Here is a 16512-nt window from a genome sequence, read left to right on the forward strand (position 1 = left end):
GATGCCGCGCGGCATGCCGGGAAAGCGAGTCCGGCCCGGCCCGGCTGGCCGGAAGGCCGCGGTTCCATGCCGCAACTACAGCTCCCAGCAGGCACCGCGCGGCCCGCCATTGGAATGCTGGGAAATGTAGTTCCCGCCCCTCAGCCAGGGCCTGAGTCCGAGACAGCGCCTCCTGCTGCCCCCCCATCCCACTACTGCCCCCAGCCTGCCCTCGTGCTCCCGCCCCCATTGCTGCCCCCCATGACTGCCCCCAGCCTGCCCTGGTGCCCCACCCCACTGCTACCCCCCATCCCACTACTGCCCCCAGCCTGCCCTGGAGCCCCACCCCACTGCTACCCCCCATCCCACTACTGCCCCCAGCCTGCCCTCGTGCTCCCGCCCCCATTGCTGCCCCCCATGACTGCCCCCAGCCTGCCCTGGTGCCCCACCCCACTGCTACCCCCCATCCCACTACTGCCCCCAGCCTGCCCTGGAGCCCCACCCCACTGCTACCCCCCATCCCACTACTGCCCCCAGCCTGCCCTCGTGCTCCCGCCCCCATTGCTGCCCCCCATGACTGCCCCCAGCCTGCCCTGGAGCCCCACCCCACTGCTACCCCCCATCCCACTACTGACCCCAGCCTGCCCTCGTGCCCCACCCCACTGCTACCCCCCATCCCACTTCTGACCCCAGCCTGCCCTCGTGCTCCCGCCCCCATTGCTGCCCCCCATGACTGCCCCCAGCCTGCCCTGGTGCCCCACCCCACTGCTACCCCCATCCCACTACTGCCCCCAGCCTGCCCTGGAGCCCCACCCCACTGCTACCCCCCATCCCACTACTGACCCCAGCCTGCCCTGGTGCTGCCGCCCCCATTGCTGCCCCCCATCCCACTACTGCCCCCAGCCTGCCCTCGTGCTCCCGCCCCCATTGCTGCCCCCCATGACTGCCCCCAGCCTGCGCTGGTGCCCCACCCCACTGCTACCCCCCATCCCACTACTGCCCCCAGCCTGCCCTCGTGCTCCCGCCCCCATTGCTGCCCCCCATGACTGCCCCCAGCCTGCCCTGGTGCCCCACCCCACTGCTACCCCCCATCCCACTACTGACCCCAGCCTGCCCTGGTGCTGCCGCCCCCATTGCTGCCCCCCATCCCACTACTGCCCCCGGCCTGCCCTCGTGCTCCCGCCCCCATTGCTGCCCCCCATGACTGCCCCCAGCCTGCGCTGGTGCCCCACCCCACTGCTACCCCCCATCCCACTACTGCCCCCAGCCTGCCCTCGTGCTCCCGCCCCCATTGCTGCCCCCCATGACTGCCCCCAGCCTGCCCTGGTGCCCCACCCCACTGCTACCCCCCATCCCACTACTGCCCCCAGCCTGCCCTGGAGCCCCACCCCACTGCTACCCCCCATCCCACTACTGACCCCAGCCTGCCCTCGTGCTCCCGCCCCCATTGCTGCCCCCCATGACTGCCCCCAGCCTGCCCTGGTGCCCCACCCCACTGCTACCCCCATCCCACTACTGCCCCCAGCCTGCCCTGGAGCCCCACCCCACTGCTACCCCCCATCCCACTACTGACCCCAGCCTGCCCTGGTGCTGCCGCCCCCATTGCTGCCCCCCATCCCACTACTGCCCCCAGCCTGCCCTCGTGCTCCCGCCCCCATTGCTGCCCCCCATGACTGCCCCCAGCCTGCGCTGGTGCCCCACCCCACTGCTACCCCCCATCCCACTACTGCCCCCAGCCTGCCCTGGAGCCCCACCCCACTGCTACCCCCCATCCCACTACTGCCCCCAGCCTGCCCTGGTGCCCCACCCCACTGCTACCCCCATCCCACTACTGCCCCCAGCCTGCCCTGGAGCCCCACCCCACTGCTACGCCCCATCCCACTACTGCCCCCAGCCTGCCCTCGTGCTCCCGCCCCCATTGCTGCCCCCCATGACTGCCCCCAGCCTGCCCTGGTGCCCCACCCCACTGCTACCCCCATCCCACTACTGCCCCCAGCCTGCCCTGGAGCCCCACCCCACTGCTACCCCCCATCCCACTACTGACCCCAGCCTGCCCTGGTGCTGCCGCCCCCATTGCTGCCCCCCATGACTGCCCCCAGCCTGCCCTGGTGCCCCACCCCACTGCTACCCCCATCCCACTACTGCCCCCAGCCTGCCCTGGAGCCCCACCCCACTGCTACCCCCCATCCCACTACTGACCCCAGCCTGCCCTGGTGCTGCCGCCCCCATTGCTGCCCCCCATCCCACTACTGCCCCCAGCCTGCCCTCGTGCTCCCGCCCCCATTGCTGCCCCCCATGACTGCCCCCAGCCTGCCCTGGTGCCCCACCCCACTGCTACCCCCTATCCCACTACTGCCCCCAGCCTGCCCTGGAGCCCCACCCCACTGCTACCCCCCATCCCACTACTGACCCCAGCCTGCCCTGGTGCTGCTGCCCCCATTGCTGCCCCCCATGACTGCCCCCAGCCTGCCCTGGTGCCCCACCCCACTGCTACCCCCAATCCCACTACTACCCCCAGCCTGCCCTCGTGCTCCCGCCCCCATTGCTGCCCCCCATCCCACTACTGCCCCCAGCCTGCCCTCGTGCTCCCGCCCCCACTGCTGCCCCCCATCCCACTACTGCCCCCAGCCTGCCCTGGTGCTCCCGCCCCCATTGCTGCCCCCCATCCCACTACTGCCCCCAGCCTGCCCTCGTGCTCCCGCCCCCATTGCTGCCCCCCATGACTGCCCCCAGCCTGCCCTGGTGCCCCACCCCACTGCTACCCCCCATCCCACTACTGCCCCCAGCCTGCCCTGGAGCCCCACCCCACTGCTACCCCCCATCCCACTACTGCCCCCAGCCTGCCCTCGTGCTCCCGCTCCCATTGCTGCCCCCCATGACTGCCCCCAGCCTGCCCTGGTGCCCCACCCCACTGCTACCCCCCATCCCACTACTGCCCCCAGCCTGCCCTGGTGCTCCCACCCCCATTGCTGCCCCCCATCCCACTACTGCCCCCAGCCTGCCCTCGTGCTCCCGCCCCCATTGCTGCCCCCCATGACTGCCCCCAGCCTGCCCTGGTGCCCCACCCCACTGCTACCCCCCATCCCACTACTGCCCCCAGCCTGCCCTGGTGCTCCCGCCCCCATTGCTGCCCCCCATCCCACGACTGCCCCCAGCCTGCCCTGCTGACCCCACCCCCACTGCTACCCCCCCATCCCACTACTACCCCCAACTACCCCTTCTGTGTGGCACCCCCAAGCCACCTTCTGTGCCCACATCTTGCCTAGCAGCCCCTGCTGCTCTTCCCACACGCGCAGTCCAGCTCTGACGACGCCAATCAGCCTCCGTGCATTTGGCTCCCCGCTGCTCGGCCCTGCGGGAGGCACCGAGCCCTTTCCTCCCAGCTGGCAGCAGGGCGCTCGGTGGCGGCCGGAGCTGGGGCAGCCCCCTTGAGCCCATCCCCCAGCCAGGCCAGGTTTGGTCCCACCAGCCTATGGCCCAGGGCTCCCAGCCCTCTCTTGAGCCAGCTGGTTCTGCAGCCCCAGAGCTTGCCCACGGAGGGGCATCCCCTGGCTACTGGCCCAACATGGCCTGTGGTTCAGAGCTTCAGCAGCCCCTGCCCTCCAGCTGGGCTAAGGAGAGGCTCCTCCTCCCCTCCAACCATTAACCACCCGCAGTCTCAGCTCCAGGGGCAATGGGACCCTTCGTAGGGCTGGCCCCGCCAAGCCCCCAGCGCACCCTCCACTCCTCAGAATCGCTGTGAAGGAGGGGCTGGGCTGAGGGGGCAGGCAGCCGGGCTCCTCCAGCAGTCTATGCCCCAGGAAGAGGAGTTGCTATAAGCCCCAGGGCCTGGCTAGCTCTACCTAGCATCCCCATTGCACTGACTGGAACCCGCTAGCAGCTCTTAGCGCAGGGGTGCAGCACCCCCCTCCGCAGCCTGGCAGACAGGTACTTCCATGGAGCTGTTCCTTTGGGTGAGGCCTTCCATGCCGCCTGGCTGGGGCCCGCTCATCACATGAGCAGGGAGCCTTAGATCATCTCATCTGACCCCCGCCCACCCAAGGCCAGAGACCACCTGTCACCACTGCCCGGAGCGGGCCCAGGGCAGCCAGGGGGCACATGAAGATGCCCAGAGACAGAGATTCCAGCCAGCCCTCGGTCCACTGGCAAATCCCCCTCAACACGCCTCCGTTCTCAGGGGAAGGGGCTGGCTTTAACTTGGAGCCATCGCGTCCAGCTCTGCCCCGGGCCAGGCGAACGAACCCTGCAGCGCGATCACCTCCCCTCCCGCTCCGCTGCTCAACAGAGCTGAGCTCATCCCGGCTCCGGAGAGGGCCGATGTCCCCGCAGGCGGGGGCTCTGGGGCCAGCACACCCACCCAGCAGGTAAGAGGGCAAAGGGCAGCAGCTGTTTCACCAAGGCATGAAACGTGCTCCACCCCTTGAAATTCATCCCCAGCCCCAGGGCCGTGGGGAAGAGCGTGAACCAGGGGGGTCTGTGCGCAGCCACACCAGGCTCCTGTACTTTCCTTGAAGCCAAGTCTCATCTGTCTCTGCCACCAGGGGGTACTGCACCCGCCCCTCAGGGATCTGGCCTGTCCTCCTGTGATGAAGTGGGGGATTTTCTTGTTTTCAGTGGGGTTTCAATGGTTTGCATGCGGAGGGGGTGGGACTCAGTTTCCCTGGGTGTTACTGGTTTAACGAGGGGAGGGGAGATTGTTGTTGCAGAGGACTGGAGAGGGAACTTGGGACCCCAGCCAATGGCCTGGAGGATGGATACCCCAACAACTTGTGACCTGAGACCCCGGAGACCCAGCTGGTTCTGGCCAGTGGGAGAACAATGGGCTGCAGAGTGAGGACCCAGTGACCTGACCAGCCTGTTCCAGCCAGTGGACAGAAAGCCCCAGTTTATGACCCTGTTTACCTGGAGAGAAGACAATGGACAGAGGTGGGGCTTGGGGCCGGGGATCTCAGAAGCCCAGCTGGGAGCAGGAGGGCTCTGGGCTGGAGAGGGGGAGCAGGCAGAGCCCACCTGGATGCAGAGAGACTGGGATGTGCTGGGCTGAGGGAGGTTAGGCCTGACACCCTAAGAGTTTCCTGTGCTGTGTTCAACTCTCAATAAACCCTCCTGTTTTACGCTGGCTGGGAGTCGCTACAGTCTAGAGAGCAGGGTTGCATCAACCCCTTCGGGGGTGGAGGGCTGGGAGGCCCAGAGCGAGGGGACTCCCTGAGGGGGCCCACAGCAGAGACAGACGTGCTAAGGCTCAGAGAGGTGCGGCTCCAGGAGGTGGAGGGACCTGACCCTAGGAGAGAGTGGACCCTCAAGAAGGGCTGTCGCACTGAAAGGGGCATCCCCCACGCAGCCAAGAGTGGGCATGATCTGTGAGGCCGTGACAGCTCCCCAGACGCCTGGGGCCGGACTTTGCCCCACTGCTGGGACAGTGACTCATTTGCACGGGGTGGAGTGTCCAGCCAGACACAGCTCAGATGCTTGCTCACACTGGCAGAGACCGGAACCGGGAGTCACCACAACCCTGCTGGAGGTGACGTGGCTTGGGAGGGAGACTGCTGCTCCTCAGAGGCCCCTGGATCCCCACACTGGGAAATAGTGGTTAGTAAGGGGCTGGGAGCCAGAACTCCTGGGCTCTGCTCCTAGCTCTGCCAGTCTGCACGCAAGCTGGGGCAGGTCCCTGTCCGCCTTAGTGACCCTGGCTGGGGAAGGAGATGGCACTTCTGTGGCTAAATCATTGGGGGGGGGGGAGGGGTGTTAGTTTTCAACCTGACGCTTCACAGACACCACAGGAGCCCCTGCCGCACGGCTGAGCCATTCTAGTCTCCATAATAAATACGCTTTTTAATAACACTGAACACTGAACAGGTGGCCCCCCCAGAGAAGAAGTCTATAAACCAGTTGCCTCCTTCCCGCACAGACAGGTGAAGGTGGAGCCGCCCCCACGCTGGGAGGCAGGTAACGGCAAGGTTGGAAGCAGCCAGCTCTGAAGACAAGCAGCAGATGGAGGGGATGTGTCACAGCCAGACACGGGGTGGGCATTCAACGAAATGGATGGGTCCCGCTGCCGGGGACTCCTGGCTCCGGGGGGAGGGGTCAACAGTAGCTGCTTGCCAAGGTCCTTCTGTGCCGAGACACCCCAGGGCCTTGTCACCCCACCTCCATCTCTTGCTCAGAGAACGTGTGCCGAGTCTGCGTGCGAAGCGCTGGGATGGTGAAGGGCTGATCCCAGGGCTGCCGAGGCCAGTCGGGAAACTAAAAGCCTCTGTGGGACAAGGTGTCACCGCCCCCCATCTGGCCCGTCCCCCACCCCCCGTAGCATCGGCTCGAGACCATCCGGAGGCCAGAGTCAGGGTTTGGTCCATCCGCCCCTGCCCTGGGGCCCAGCCCCTTCACATGATGGAGCAGCTTTTAGCCTTCTCCTTCTTGAAGGTGGAAGAGATGAGTTCGGATCGGCTGGGCAGGTGCAGGAGTCTCTTGGAGAAGCTGCGCCCGGGGCTCTTGGGGGGCGGGGGGCTGGCCTTGCTCAGGCAGATGGTGGATGCTGTCCGGAAGACGCTGTGCACACTCTTCTCTGACGTGAAGGCTGAGCACTCCAGGTAGTTCTCTGCTCCCAGCTGCTTGGCCGCGGCGCAGCCCTGTAAACCAGCCAAGGAAAGCCGTCAGCCAGAGCCAGGCGCGAGGCCTGCAGCTGCTGGCCAGGCTCACATCCCAGGTGGATTTGGGGCTGAGCTGAGGTTCTGGTTCAGAGCTTCAGCCCCGGACCCTGGGACACCGCCCCAGGCTGCTCTGTGGTCATGCGGAGTCCTGGCCGGGGGCAGGGACTAGCCAAACCCACTCACCTGCTCGTAGGAGACGGGTGCCTGCTTTTGGTGGGACAGCTCCATCAGGGTGCTCAGGTCAGTCCGCAGATCCGTCTTGCAGCCAATCAGCAGCACGCGGGTGCTGGGGCAGTAGTCCAGGATTTCGGTCTTCCACTACGTAGAGAAACCCGGGGTGAGTCAGGTGCCTAGAGCGGCTATCACTGGGCTTAGAGCCTGCAGGGAAAGCCCCTGGCGTGACTCAGCTGCTGCCCATGCCCTCTCTGGGTCCCCGTCACCGGAAGGGTGTGGGGCCCACAGGGCCGCCCTGGTGACAGCACAACTCAGTTGGGAGCCTCACCCCAACACCCAGTCAGAGCTACCTCCCCATCCCCCTCAGGATTAGACCTGGGAGCAAGGCTGGCTTTAGTGGCCTGAGCACAGGACGGAGAGCCAGGAATGACTGGGGGGGCCCATTTTGGGCAGTGCCACCAGGTCTGAGTCTTTGTACAAAATGTCAGATCCACGTTGGCAAAGAGGTTTAAAGAAACATTCCCTCTCCCTGCCCCAGCACAACTGGAAGGGGAAGGAGCAGCAGGACAGAGACTGCACGGGCGCCCAGGGGAGCGGCACGGGCGCCCAGGGGAGCGGCACGGGCGCCCAGGGGAGCGGCACGGGCGCCCAGGGGAGCGGCACGGGCGCCCAGGGGAGCGGCACGGGCGCCCAGGGGAGCGGCACGGGCGCCCAGGGGAGCGGCACGGGCGCCCAGGGGAGCGGCACGGGCGCCCAGGGGAGCGGCACACTGCTGTCAGCCAGTGGGGCAGAAGAGGCTCCCCCAAGTCTTTAAGCCAAGCAGAAAGTCTTGGAGAAGGAAATCAAGGGGTCACCCCCCAAGGTTTAGCCTCTGCGCCCCTGCCCCCCCCCCCCCCCCCCGCTGTAGAGCAGGTCTGGGGGCACAGGTGTGTTTGGCTCCTCATGAGAGGGGCCCGGCCCTCCCATTATGAAATACCCCACTCCTGCAATCAGAGACCCGGGGTGGGGGGAGCAGGGGGTAGTGTCCAACTGCCCTGCACTGAAGGACTCCGACCACGCCAGCAGTGCAGCCCTGCCCAGTGCTGGACGGGGCCCCAGTGCCTCATCTTGTAACCAGCTCTTCACCACTGGCTGGGAGCCCAACACCCCATCCCTGCCTGGGGGCCGGCTGCCCCAGGGCCCCCCGCTCCTCCCCTCTTTACACAGCAGTCAGATCTGTCATGGGGGGAGGGGAGAGAGAAGAGGCAGGGTGTGTGGGGGGGGTCCTCACCTTCTTCAGGGCGCTGTCCATGGTCTCGGGACGGCCCACATCGAAGCAGAGCAGGACGGCGTCCGAGTCGCTGTAGCAGAGGGGGCGCACGTTGTCGTAGTATGGGGACCCTGTGGGGGGGAGGGGGGGGTCTCTGGTGAGTCTGTGTCACCCCCTCACCCTGCCATGAGCCGGGGGGGAGGGGGAGAGAAGCTGCCGGGAACCAGCACCCATGGTCTGTCCCATGAAGGAGCAGGACCCTCCCAAGGAGGGGACGCTGCCCTGGGGGCTCACATGCCCCTACCCCCCACATATGAAGCTAAGGGTACTGACCCCCCTGGATACAGTTGTACAGCCAGGGCCCTTGCAGCCCCCAGTCCTCCCCCATCCAGCCCACATCCCAGGCTCCTCTCATCTGAGCCTCCAGGATCCGTTTATATAACTCGCTGCCTCCCCCCAGAGCTGAGCAGCGCCAGGGAGCCGGGGGTGGCGGAATGCAGGCTGGTGGGGAGGGGGCCGTGTACCCCTGGGGGAGAAGGATGGCCCAGGTGCACAGGGGGAGGGAAGGCCCGGGTGCCCTCCCCCACCCCCGGAAGCAGCATCCAAGCGTTTTGCAGCCCAGACGCTCTGTGCTTAGAATAGCAAACAGCCGCGCTCCCTGCGCCAGCGCATCGCCATAGCAACAAGGGGGATCCAAGCGAGACTGGGACCCCCCTCCAGAGGGAGGGGATGCTGCAGCAGCGAGGGGGCTGCAGTCCTGCTGCAGGGGCTCCCCAATGTGACCTCCATAGTCCCCCCTTCATTTTAAGGGACCTGTCCCCCTTCCTCCCAAGAACAAGCAGGAGCCTCCTGACCTGGGATTTCCCCAGTAACACCCCTGCTCCCCCCCTTCCACGGCAGAGCCGCAGTGATGCACTGAGGGGAGGAGCACACCCTGTCCTCAGAGCCAGGAACCTCTGGGGGCTGCAGTTTGCCTCTGCCCAGGATCACCAGGGGCTTGGGGAGCTGGGCTGCAGGGACCCCATGGACACCAGGGAGGTGGTCTGGGGGACAGCAGCTCTTAGACCCACTGCTGGAGTCTCCAGCATCACAGACCCCCCCAGCCCCAGTTCCGCTCTTGCAGGACCAGGGTCCCTGGGGTGGCGGGTTGCCCCCAGCCCCTCTAGAATGGGACCCTATTGTTTCTCCACCTGTATTTGGGTTCTGTCTTTGGTGGGGGTCAGTCAGAGCTGGCACATGGTTTCCCCCCCACCCTCTCAAGCCAAGCCCCCAATGCTCAGAGATGCCAGGGAAAGCCCACCCCCACTGTGGGGGGGAAGGGGGACTGAATGAGCTGCTTTAGGCAGGATTTGCAGGGGGGAGGGGGCTGCATGAGGCAAAGCCAAGCCTGCCCCTGCAATGGTAGGGACCCCCCCATTTAAAGAATTAAAGCAACCCAAAGGGGGTCACATGCCTTAAACTGACCCCCTCCCCCAAGAGCTCCCTGTTCAATTCCTCACACGCTCCCCTGCAGTGGACACTCCCCCCCTGCACCAGGAGCCCCCCCCCCCATAAAACCCAACCAATTCTAGGCTGGGGGGGCAGGGCTGGATCTGCAGGGACCCCCAGACACATTCCCAGGGAATGAAGGCGCCTCTCCTGCGGCCAGCCCCCACCCCAGGCACCCCACCAGCTCCAGCCCTTCTTGGAGGGGTGGGGGGGCTCCTTACCAGAGGTGTCCCAGAGGCTCAGCTCCACGCGCTGCTCCTCGGTCTCCAGGCAGGCTGTGTAGTTCTCGAACACCGTGGGCACGTAGGTCTGGGATGGAGAGCGGGCACCGGTCACCACCTGGGCCCCAGAGCCCCCAGCCCAGGGAATGGGGGGGGGGGGTGCTGCCCCTCATACCAGCCCAGCTGCCAGCCAGAGCCTGGCACACACTACACAGTGCGGTGTGTGTGTTGGGGGGGGGGGGAAGAAGAGAGCCATATTACGCCCCCCCCCTTGCACCAGCCTCTCCCGGGGGGGCTCAGCCCTTTGCCACAGGGAGCCGCGGGCACAGAGACCCCCGCCAGGCTGCCAGCCCGGGAGCCCGCCCGGGGGGGACCCAGCACGGCTCAGGGAGGCTGGGCAGAGGCGGGCCAGGGGCCGGGCATCCCCCGCGGATGCGATAGGGACCAGCCCCCCGGTGCCCCTCGCGGGGCCGGCGCTCACCTCGGGGTAACAGTCCTTCGCCAGCACCTGCAGCATGGCGGTTTTCCCGCACTGCACGTCCCCCACCAGCACCAGCTTGCACCGGGCCACGGCCGGCTGCGGGCTCCTCCGCTCCCGCATGGCGAGGGGGGCGGGGGTCCCGGTGCGGCTCCGCGCGGCTCTGCAGCGCCCCGCCACGGGCCCCTCGCTCCGACCCGCCGCAGCCCTGCAGGGACGGGGACTGGGGCGCGGGGCCAGCGCTGCTTTGATATAGCACACACCCGGCCAATCGCAGGCAGAGGCGGGTCTTCCCCTGGCCAATCAGACAGGCAGGGCTCTGGCCTGGCAGCCAATGGCAGAGGTCCTGAGTCACAGCCTCCCTTAGCACTCCCCTCCCCTGCCTCCCCTTCCCGGCTGGGAGCCGCGTGGGGACGGGCTCGGGCCGGGCGTCGCAGGGCAGCGTCTCCACCTGGCCCCGCGGCTGAACTCTTGATTGAGCAGTTTCTTAACAGACTTAAATACCAGCCAATTAACGGGTCCGCACGAGTCCCCCCCACCCCCGCCAACTAGTGATGCAGAACAATAGTTCCAATGCAATCGGGGAGATTCCCTCCCGCTCCGCCTGGCCTGGCCTGGCCTGGCCGCCCTCCCGGCTGGAAATTCTCGGAATGTGGGTCCCGTAAGGGGAGGTGACTCAGCACATGGGGGCGGGCAGGGGGGGGTCAACACCCCTCAAACTCCAGCACCCAGCACCTCATCGGATTCTGGCATCCGCCGGACAATGTTTTGTAACCACTGATTTTCACGGCCCGTGAGAGAGAAATCAAAGGGGTAAAGTCACTCCGATTCAATGGCTATTAGCCGTGATGGCCAGGGACGCGGCCCCATGCTCAGGGTGTCCCTAAGTAGGGCCGGCTTTAGGAAGTGCGGGGCCCGATTTGAACAGTTTTGATGGGGCCCCGACAGGGATGACTAAAAAAAAACACGTAAAAAAACCACGTGCAGCTTGTACTCACCGGGCCGCGCTCCTAGTCTTTGGCGGCGGGTCCTTCACTCGCTCTGGGTCTTTGGTGGCACTGAAGGACCCGCCGCCAAAGTGCTGCCAAAGACCCGGAGCGCCGCCGGGTGAGTAAAAATTAAAAACGCGCCTCTAGCCAGGGAAGGGATTCTCTGCCACTTGCCCCCCACCCTGGGCAGCCCTGCCCCTGGGCGCGGGGCCCGATTCGGGGGACTTGGTGGAATTGGCCTAAAGCCGGCCCTGTCCCTAAGCCTCTGTTTGCCAGATGCTGGGACTGGACGACAGGATGGATCCCTCAATAAGTATCTGCTCTGTTCATTCCCTCTAGGGCACCTGGCACGGGCCACTGTCGGAAGACAGGACACTGGGCTGGATGGACCATTGGTCTGACCCAGTGTGGCCGTTCTTATGTTCTTATGTCCAGCTGAAATCCTCAGGGTCTGGATGATCTATTTGCGGATGTTTTACCAACCTGAGTTGGATGTGTCCATTGGTGATACTGGATTCTTAAAATTGATAGTAGCCCTTTAATGACTTCAAGGCAGGCTCTAGAGGGGTATGGGAGGTGGACTGAGGAGCTGCAGAAGACTAGGGTAGCAGAGAGGGAGAACATGAGAACTTGGGGGAAAGGATGGGAAACGGGGGCACATGGGAGTAAGGGATAGATGGGGGCTGAGACGGCAGGAGCACCCAGCCTGACTAAGTGCAGAAGAGTTTGGGAGGGAGCTGGTCGGGGGCAGGAAGAGATGGGGCAGTGATAGGAGAGGGGTGGGGAGAACTCTGCCTGGCCTCTCCCCCCCAAAGCACATTCCCGTCTCTGGCCTGCAAGTGCCCACAATGGGAGCCCAGGTTTTGCAATTCCAGCCCTGGCTCAGAATCACGTCACCCGCCCTTGAGAGCCGACTACCCCTGGGGTGGGATGCGGCGGCAGGAACAACAAACACCCATATGCAGAGGCCACTTTTGAGAACCGTTGTCCCTCGGTCTTCATGTCGCAATATTTGGGTTGCAAACCCTGCTGGGGGGGCGGAGCAAGCTGCCTATTCCTTTCAAACCAGCTGTTTCTAATGGATGATTGTCTTTGAAGCATGTGAAATATTTTTTTTAAAATGTCACGTTTTGGGGCAGAGTTGAATTGGCAGCATCAGCAGGGCCCCCCCACGCCGATTCACCCCCACCCCTCTGAGGACTGGGCTACACTAGGACGTTCGACCAGGGTAACTGTGTTGGTTTGTGCTGGGACAGTTTTCCAGCAGGAGCCCTGGGGTGTAGGCTGCCCCGTGGATACAGAAGTGCCTCCCGCCGTCTCATTTCCCTTCCTGAACTGGAATAAGCTACAGTGCTCTAAGCCTTGTTGCCCCAGTGTATTTGCATCTGCATGGGGGCAGGGGGTTGTTTTAGCAGCACCAGGACAGATAAAGCAGCAGGCTCTGTCGCTGTCTCCTGGGGGTCCTGGCTGTGCACCGCAATCCCACCAGCCCCACCCCACGCATTGAGGGCTATCTGCCCAGCAGGCTGGGTTGTTAGGAAAGGCTGGACAGGCCCGGACCTGGCTAAAGTTTAACGCAGAAATTGCAACCTGGCTCCCTGGGTGAATGGCAGGTCCGACTGGCTGGGCACCAGGGTAGCCAGGGGCACGACCCTTGGGCACTGCGTAAGACCCCCCCGCCAGCTGTTCATCCCTGTGCCCACGCCTCAGCCTCTGATCCTGGGGTGAGCTGGGCACAGGCTCTCAGAGCAATCAGGGTGGCGGCACGGAGGAGCTGAACCCTGGCTCCTCGGGCTGCCCACGTGGGTCTGCACAGTGTTGGGTGCCCACAAGGAGCTGGAGCCAGCCCCATGGACTCTGTGCCAGCCCCAGCCGTCTCCATGCAGCGGGGAGGCCTGGCTGCCCAGGGGAGCTTGGAGGAAGGATCTGGGCTTTCCCCACGGGCGCTGCTCCAAACTCTCCATTACTCAGCGCTCTGCCCTTCCTGCCCAGCGGAGGTCACTGGTCTGATAACAACCCCAGGCCCCCGCTTCTCGGGACTGATCGCCCATTAGTTCACTGTCTGAAAGGAAAACTACCCCCGCCACAGACACACACACCATCCACGTCACCCTGAAATGAGTCCAGGGCCGGGGGGGGGGGGGGGGGACGGGGGACGAGATCTGCGAGCCCGGACTCCTGGGTTCTATTGCCAGCTCTGGGAGGAGAGCAGTGTCTGGCAGTTGGCGGCGGAGCTGGGAGTCAGGATTTCTGGGATCTGTTCCCAGCTCCGGTACGGGGCATGTGATTGAAGCAGTGGGAGGAGAGTGCTGTCCAGTGGTTAGAGTGGAGGACTGGCAGTCAGGACTCCTGGAGGTCTGCCCGTGACTGGCTGTGTGATCACAGGTCAGTCACTTTGCAGCCATCTCTGTGCCTCAGTTTCCCTATCAGGCTGGTGGCTGAACAGCGCTGGGTAAGCGCTTTCGGACAACTCAGAAAGGCTGACTGGGGCATGCAGGGCAGGCACTTAGAGCTGATGCAGCTAGAAAGAAGCCAGGGAATCAGCTCCGTGGATGGAAACAGGAAACCTCTCGAGGCCTTTTAGGAGGCACTTTCCGATCCCGGATTCCATGTGACCGAGCCTGGCTGCTGGGAAGGGAGCCTGGCTGCTGGGAAGGTGACCTGGGACTTTCCCTTAGCACGAGAGGGGAGAGCGAGATACCTGGGGCCTGCCAGGTACTCTCCAGCCTGGACGGTAAACAGCGCTGCTGCTACTCACCCATGCAAACCCCTTGGCAATGAATACCCCGACTGGCAGCTGGGGTCAGGTGCTGGGGAGTGGCTCTCTCAGGGGCTGGCAGGTTGGCAGCTTTTGTTCAGCGGCCTCCAGAAGAACAGATCTGAACCTGACTCTTTCCAGGGGTCCCTCCGAGGCCATAATGATCCTGCTCTAGACATGGGAGCTGCTGGCCTGGAACACATCAGGGTCTGGCTCGTCCTAGCACCTAGTGCACCGGGCTAGCCTGTCTGTACAGCGCCTCCTGCTGGAAGAGACCGGGACTGGAGTAGGCAGGAGGGGGGTGGTTATTTCTCAGCCATGGGACAGCACGCCCTGGTTTGCTGTCTCGCCCCCACTGCCCATCTGCTCGGGAACATAGGGCATCAGAAAAGAGGCGGGGGCTGATGCGGCTTCTGTGAAGAGCCCAAGTCCCCTGTATCCAGCAGCTGCTGCAGGCCTGGACTCTCCCAGCAGGAGGCGCTGGTGCCCTGGGCCAAGCCAGACCCTGGAGTTGCCTGTGACAGTCCAGGCCATTTGTTCCACAAATCCCCTCTCCTCTCCCCCCCCCCCGTGAGGCCCCCTCCCTGGCTGGGACCGGTGGCAAGCGCCCAAGCTGGGAAAAGGAAGGGGAGGGCTGAGTGAGCCATGCAGCCGGGGAACGGCCGGGGGAAGTCCGGAGATTGCACAGAACGGCTCAGAAATTCCAGGACTCCAGCTTCCTGCGGGTGCTTTTCCCATCAGCAGGAAATGCAGATATGCTGGAGAGCGAGGCCTTGTCATGCACAGCCATGGAGGGGGGGGGCAAGCTCTGAGCCCCATGCTCTGGGAGGCGAGCTGGCTGCGCTGGCTGGGCATTATGGGGAGACAGGAGCCTGCCGTGGGATCCAAGTGCCCCCAACCTCAGGGACAGGTCGACTCTTGGTTCCTCCCTTCCTGGCCCAGACTCTGCAATGGATCAAATTGGACCTGCCCCAAATGGGGGAAGGGGGGGCAGGTGGGGCGAGGGCATAAAATGATGCAGGGAGGGAGAGGATTTGGCCTCTCTTCATATAATTAAACCCACACCAGTTACCATGACAACAGTGCTGCAAAAAAACACCCCACATTAAAACAATAGCGAAAGAATAACCCCAATTCCCCCCTCCCCCCTCCCCAGGGCAGGTGCATTTACATGGCTACCCCACCCCCGGGGCAAGGTGTCCTCCTACCAAGGAACCAAGCCAGCCTGGGAGGGGGATTGATGGGGTTAGGGGCCAAGGGCAGAGCTGCCCCACGCCCCAGCGTCCTGGTCTCCCCAGACTGACCTTTACCATGGGGCAATGGATGAGGTGACTAATCACGAAGGGTCTGACTGTGATGTGGGAGCCTGGGAAGCGGGAACTGACCGAAGACCCCTAAACCCATTCCGCACCCCGGGCAGGGATGACTTTGGGTCACTCGTGACCTGGGGATGGAGCCCAGCTGGTGGCCCCAGAGGGCAAAACCCTGTGCCCCATTTCCCCCCTGAGCCAGCCAGTCTGAACCCAAGGCCGCTCGCGGCCTGGCAGGAGAATGCCTGACACCTGGTTTACCAGCTCCAGCTCCGCCTGCCGGGGGCTCAGCACAGAAGGGGTCTGACTGGGTTCCTAGCGCTTTGCAGGGCCAGGCAATGACAGTCGCCGGTATTGTTAGTAACTGACACAGCTGAGTCCCGGTCTCAAACCTCCCTCTCTGGGCTTCATGGCTCTCCGCTGCTGGACAGCCTGGGGCCCTGAACCTCCACCCCCCACCCCCAACACTATGAGCTCCCCCCTTCATTCTGCATGGGCAATGTCAAAGCAGCCACTTGACGGGGAGAGGGTAGTGGGGTGGGGAGCATGGCGGGGGGCCCTTAGAGACACCTCTACGCTGATCCCCCTTGGGCTTGTGGCCAGAACTGGGTTCGAGAAGAATCAACCCCAGCCCCCCACCCCAAGGGGGGCTCCACACCAGAACTGAACCTCACCTGCCCTGGGGGGTTGGTCAGATGAGGAAATTGAAGCACAGAGAGGGGATGTGCCTCCCCCAAGGTCACATGGTGAGTCAATGGCCAAGTCTTGAGTAGAACCCAGGAGTCCTGGCTCCTGCCCCTGCTCTAACCACCGGACAGCGTGGGAAGAGAACCCAGGAGTCCTGGCTCCCTTCTCTGACTCACTAGCCCAGGTGCCTTCCCACCAGGGAGCTCTGGAACTGGCCACTACTGATATTTTTGGGTCCTTGGCCCCCGCTGGCGTCTCCCCTGTCCGGGATCCCTCTGTGTCCATGGCGGAGCTGGCAGGGCTCGGGATGCCAAGCTGTGCTCTGCAGGGCTCGGCATTGGGCTGGGTCCAGCAGCAGCTGGTACCAGGGCTCCCAGCGCCATCATGGGAACAGGCTCCACCCAAAAAGAGGAAGAGGCTGGCAGCATGCGAGGGGAGTGGCAGGTGGGGGATGGATGTCCAGGGGGGCTGGACAGGACAGTGTGTGCGGAGGGGGGGGGGAAAGGGTTGCAGATGCAGGGACGCTAACAGG

The 16512-nt window shown here is 64.5% G+C and overlaps 1 protein-coding gene across 1 annotated transcript; it reads right to left on the reverse strand.

The window, feature by feature from the left end:
* Nucleotides 1–5770: 5770 nt before the first annotated feature.
* On the reverse strand, nt 5771–10409 carry RND1 (Rho family GTPase 1). The gene is made up of 5 exons (XM_054012374.1): nt 10240–10409; nt 9759–9846; nt 8071–8180; nt 6810–6944; nt 5771–6605 (listed from the first exon to the last, which is right to left on the reverse strand). The coding sequence occupies exons 1-5, from the start codon at nt 10357–10359 to the stop codon at nt 6360–6362; spliced, it is 699 nt and encodes a 232-aa protein (XP_053868349.1). The 5' UTR covers nt 10360–10409; the 3' UTR covers nt 5771–6359.
* Nucleotides 10410–16512: the final 6103 nt, after the last annotated feature.

The sequence above is a fragment of the Malaclemys terrapin genome, chromosome 23, assembly GCF_027887155.1.
Source record: "Malaclemys terrapin pileata isolate rMalTer1 chromosome 23, rMalTer1.hap1, whole genome shotgun sequence".
NCBI lineage: Eukaryota > Metazoa > Chordata > Testudines > Emydidae > Malaclemys > Malaclemys terrapin.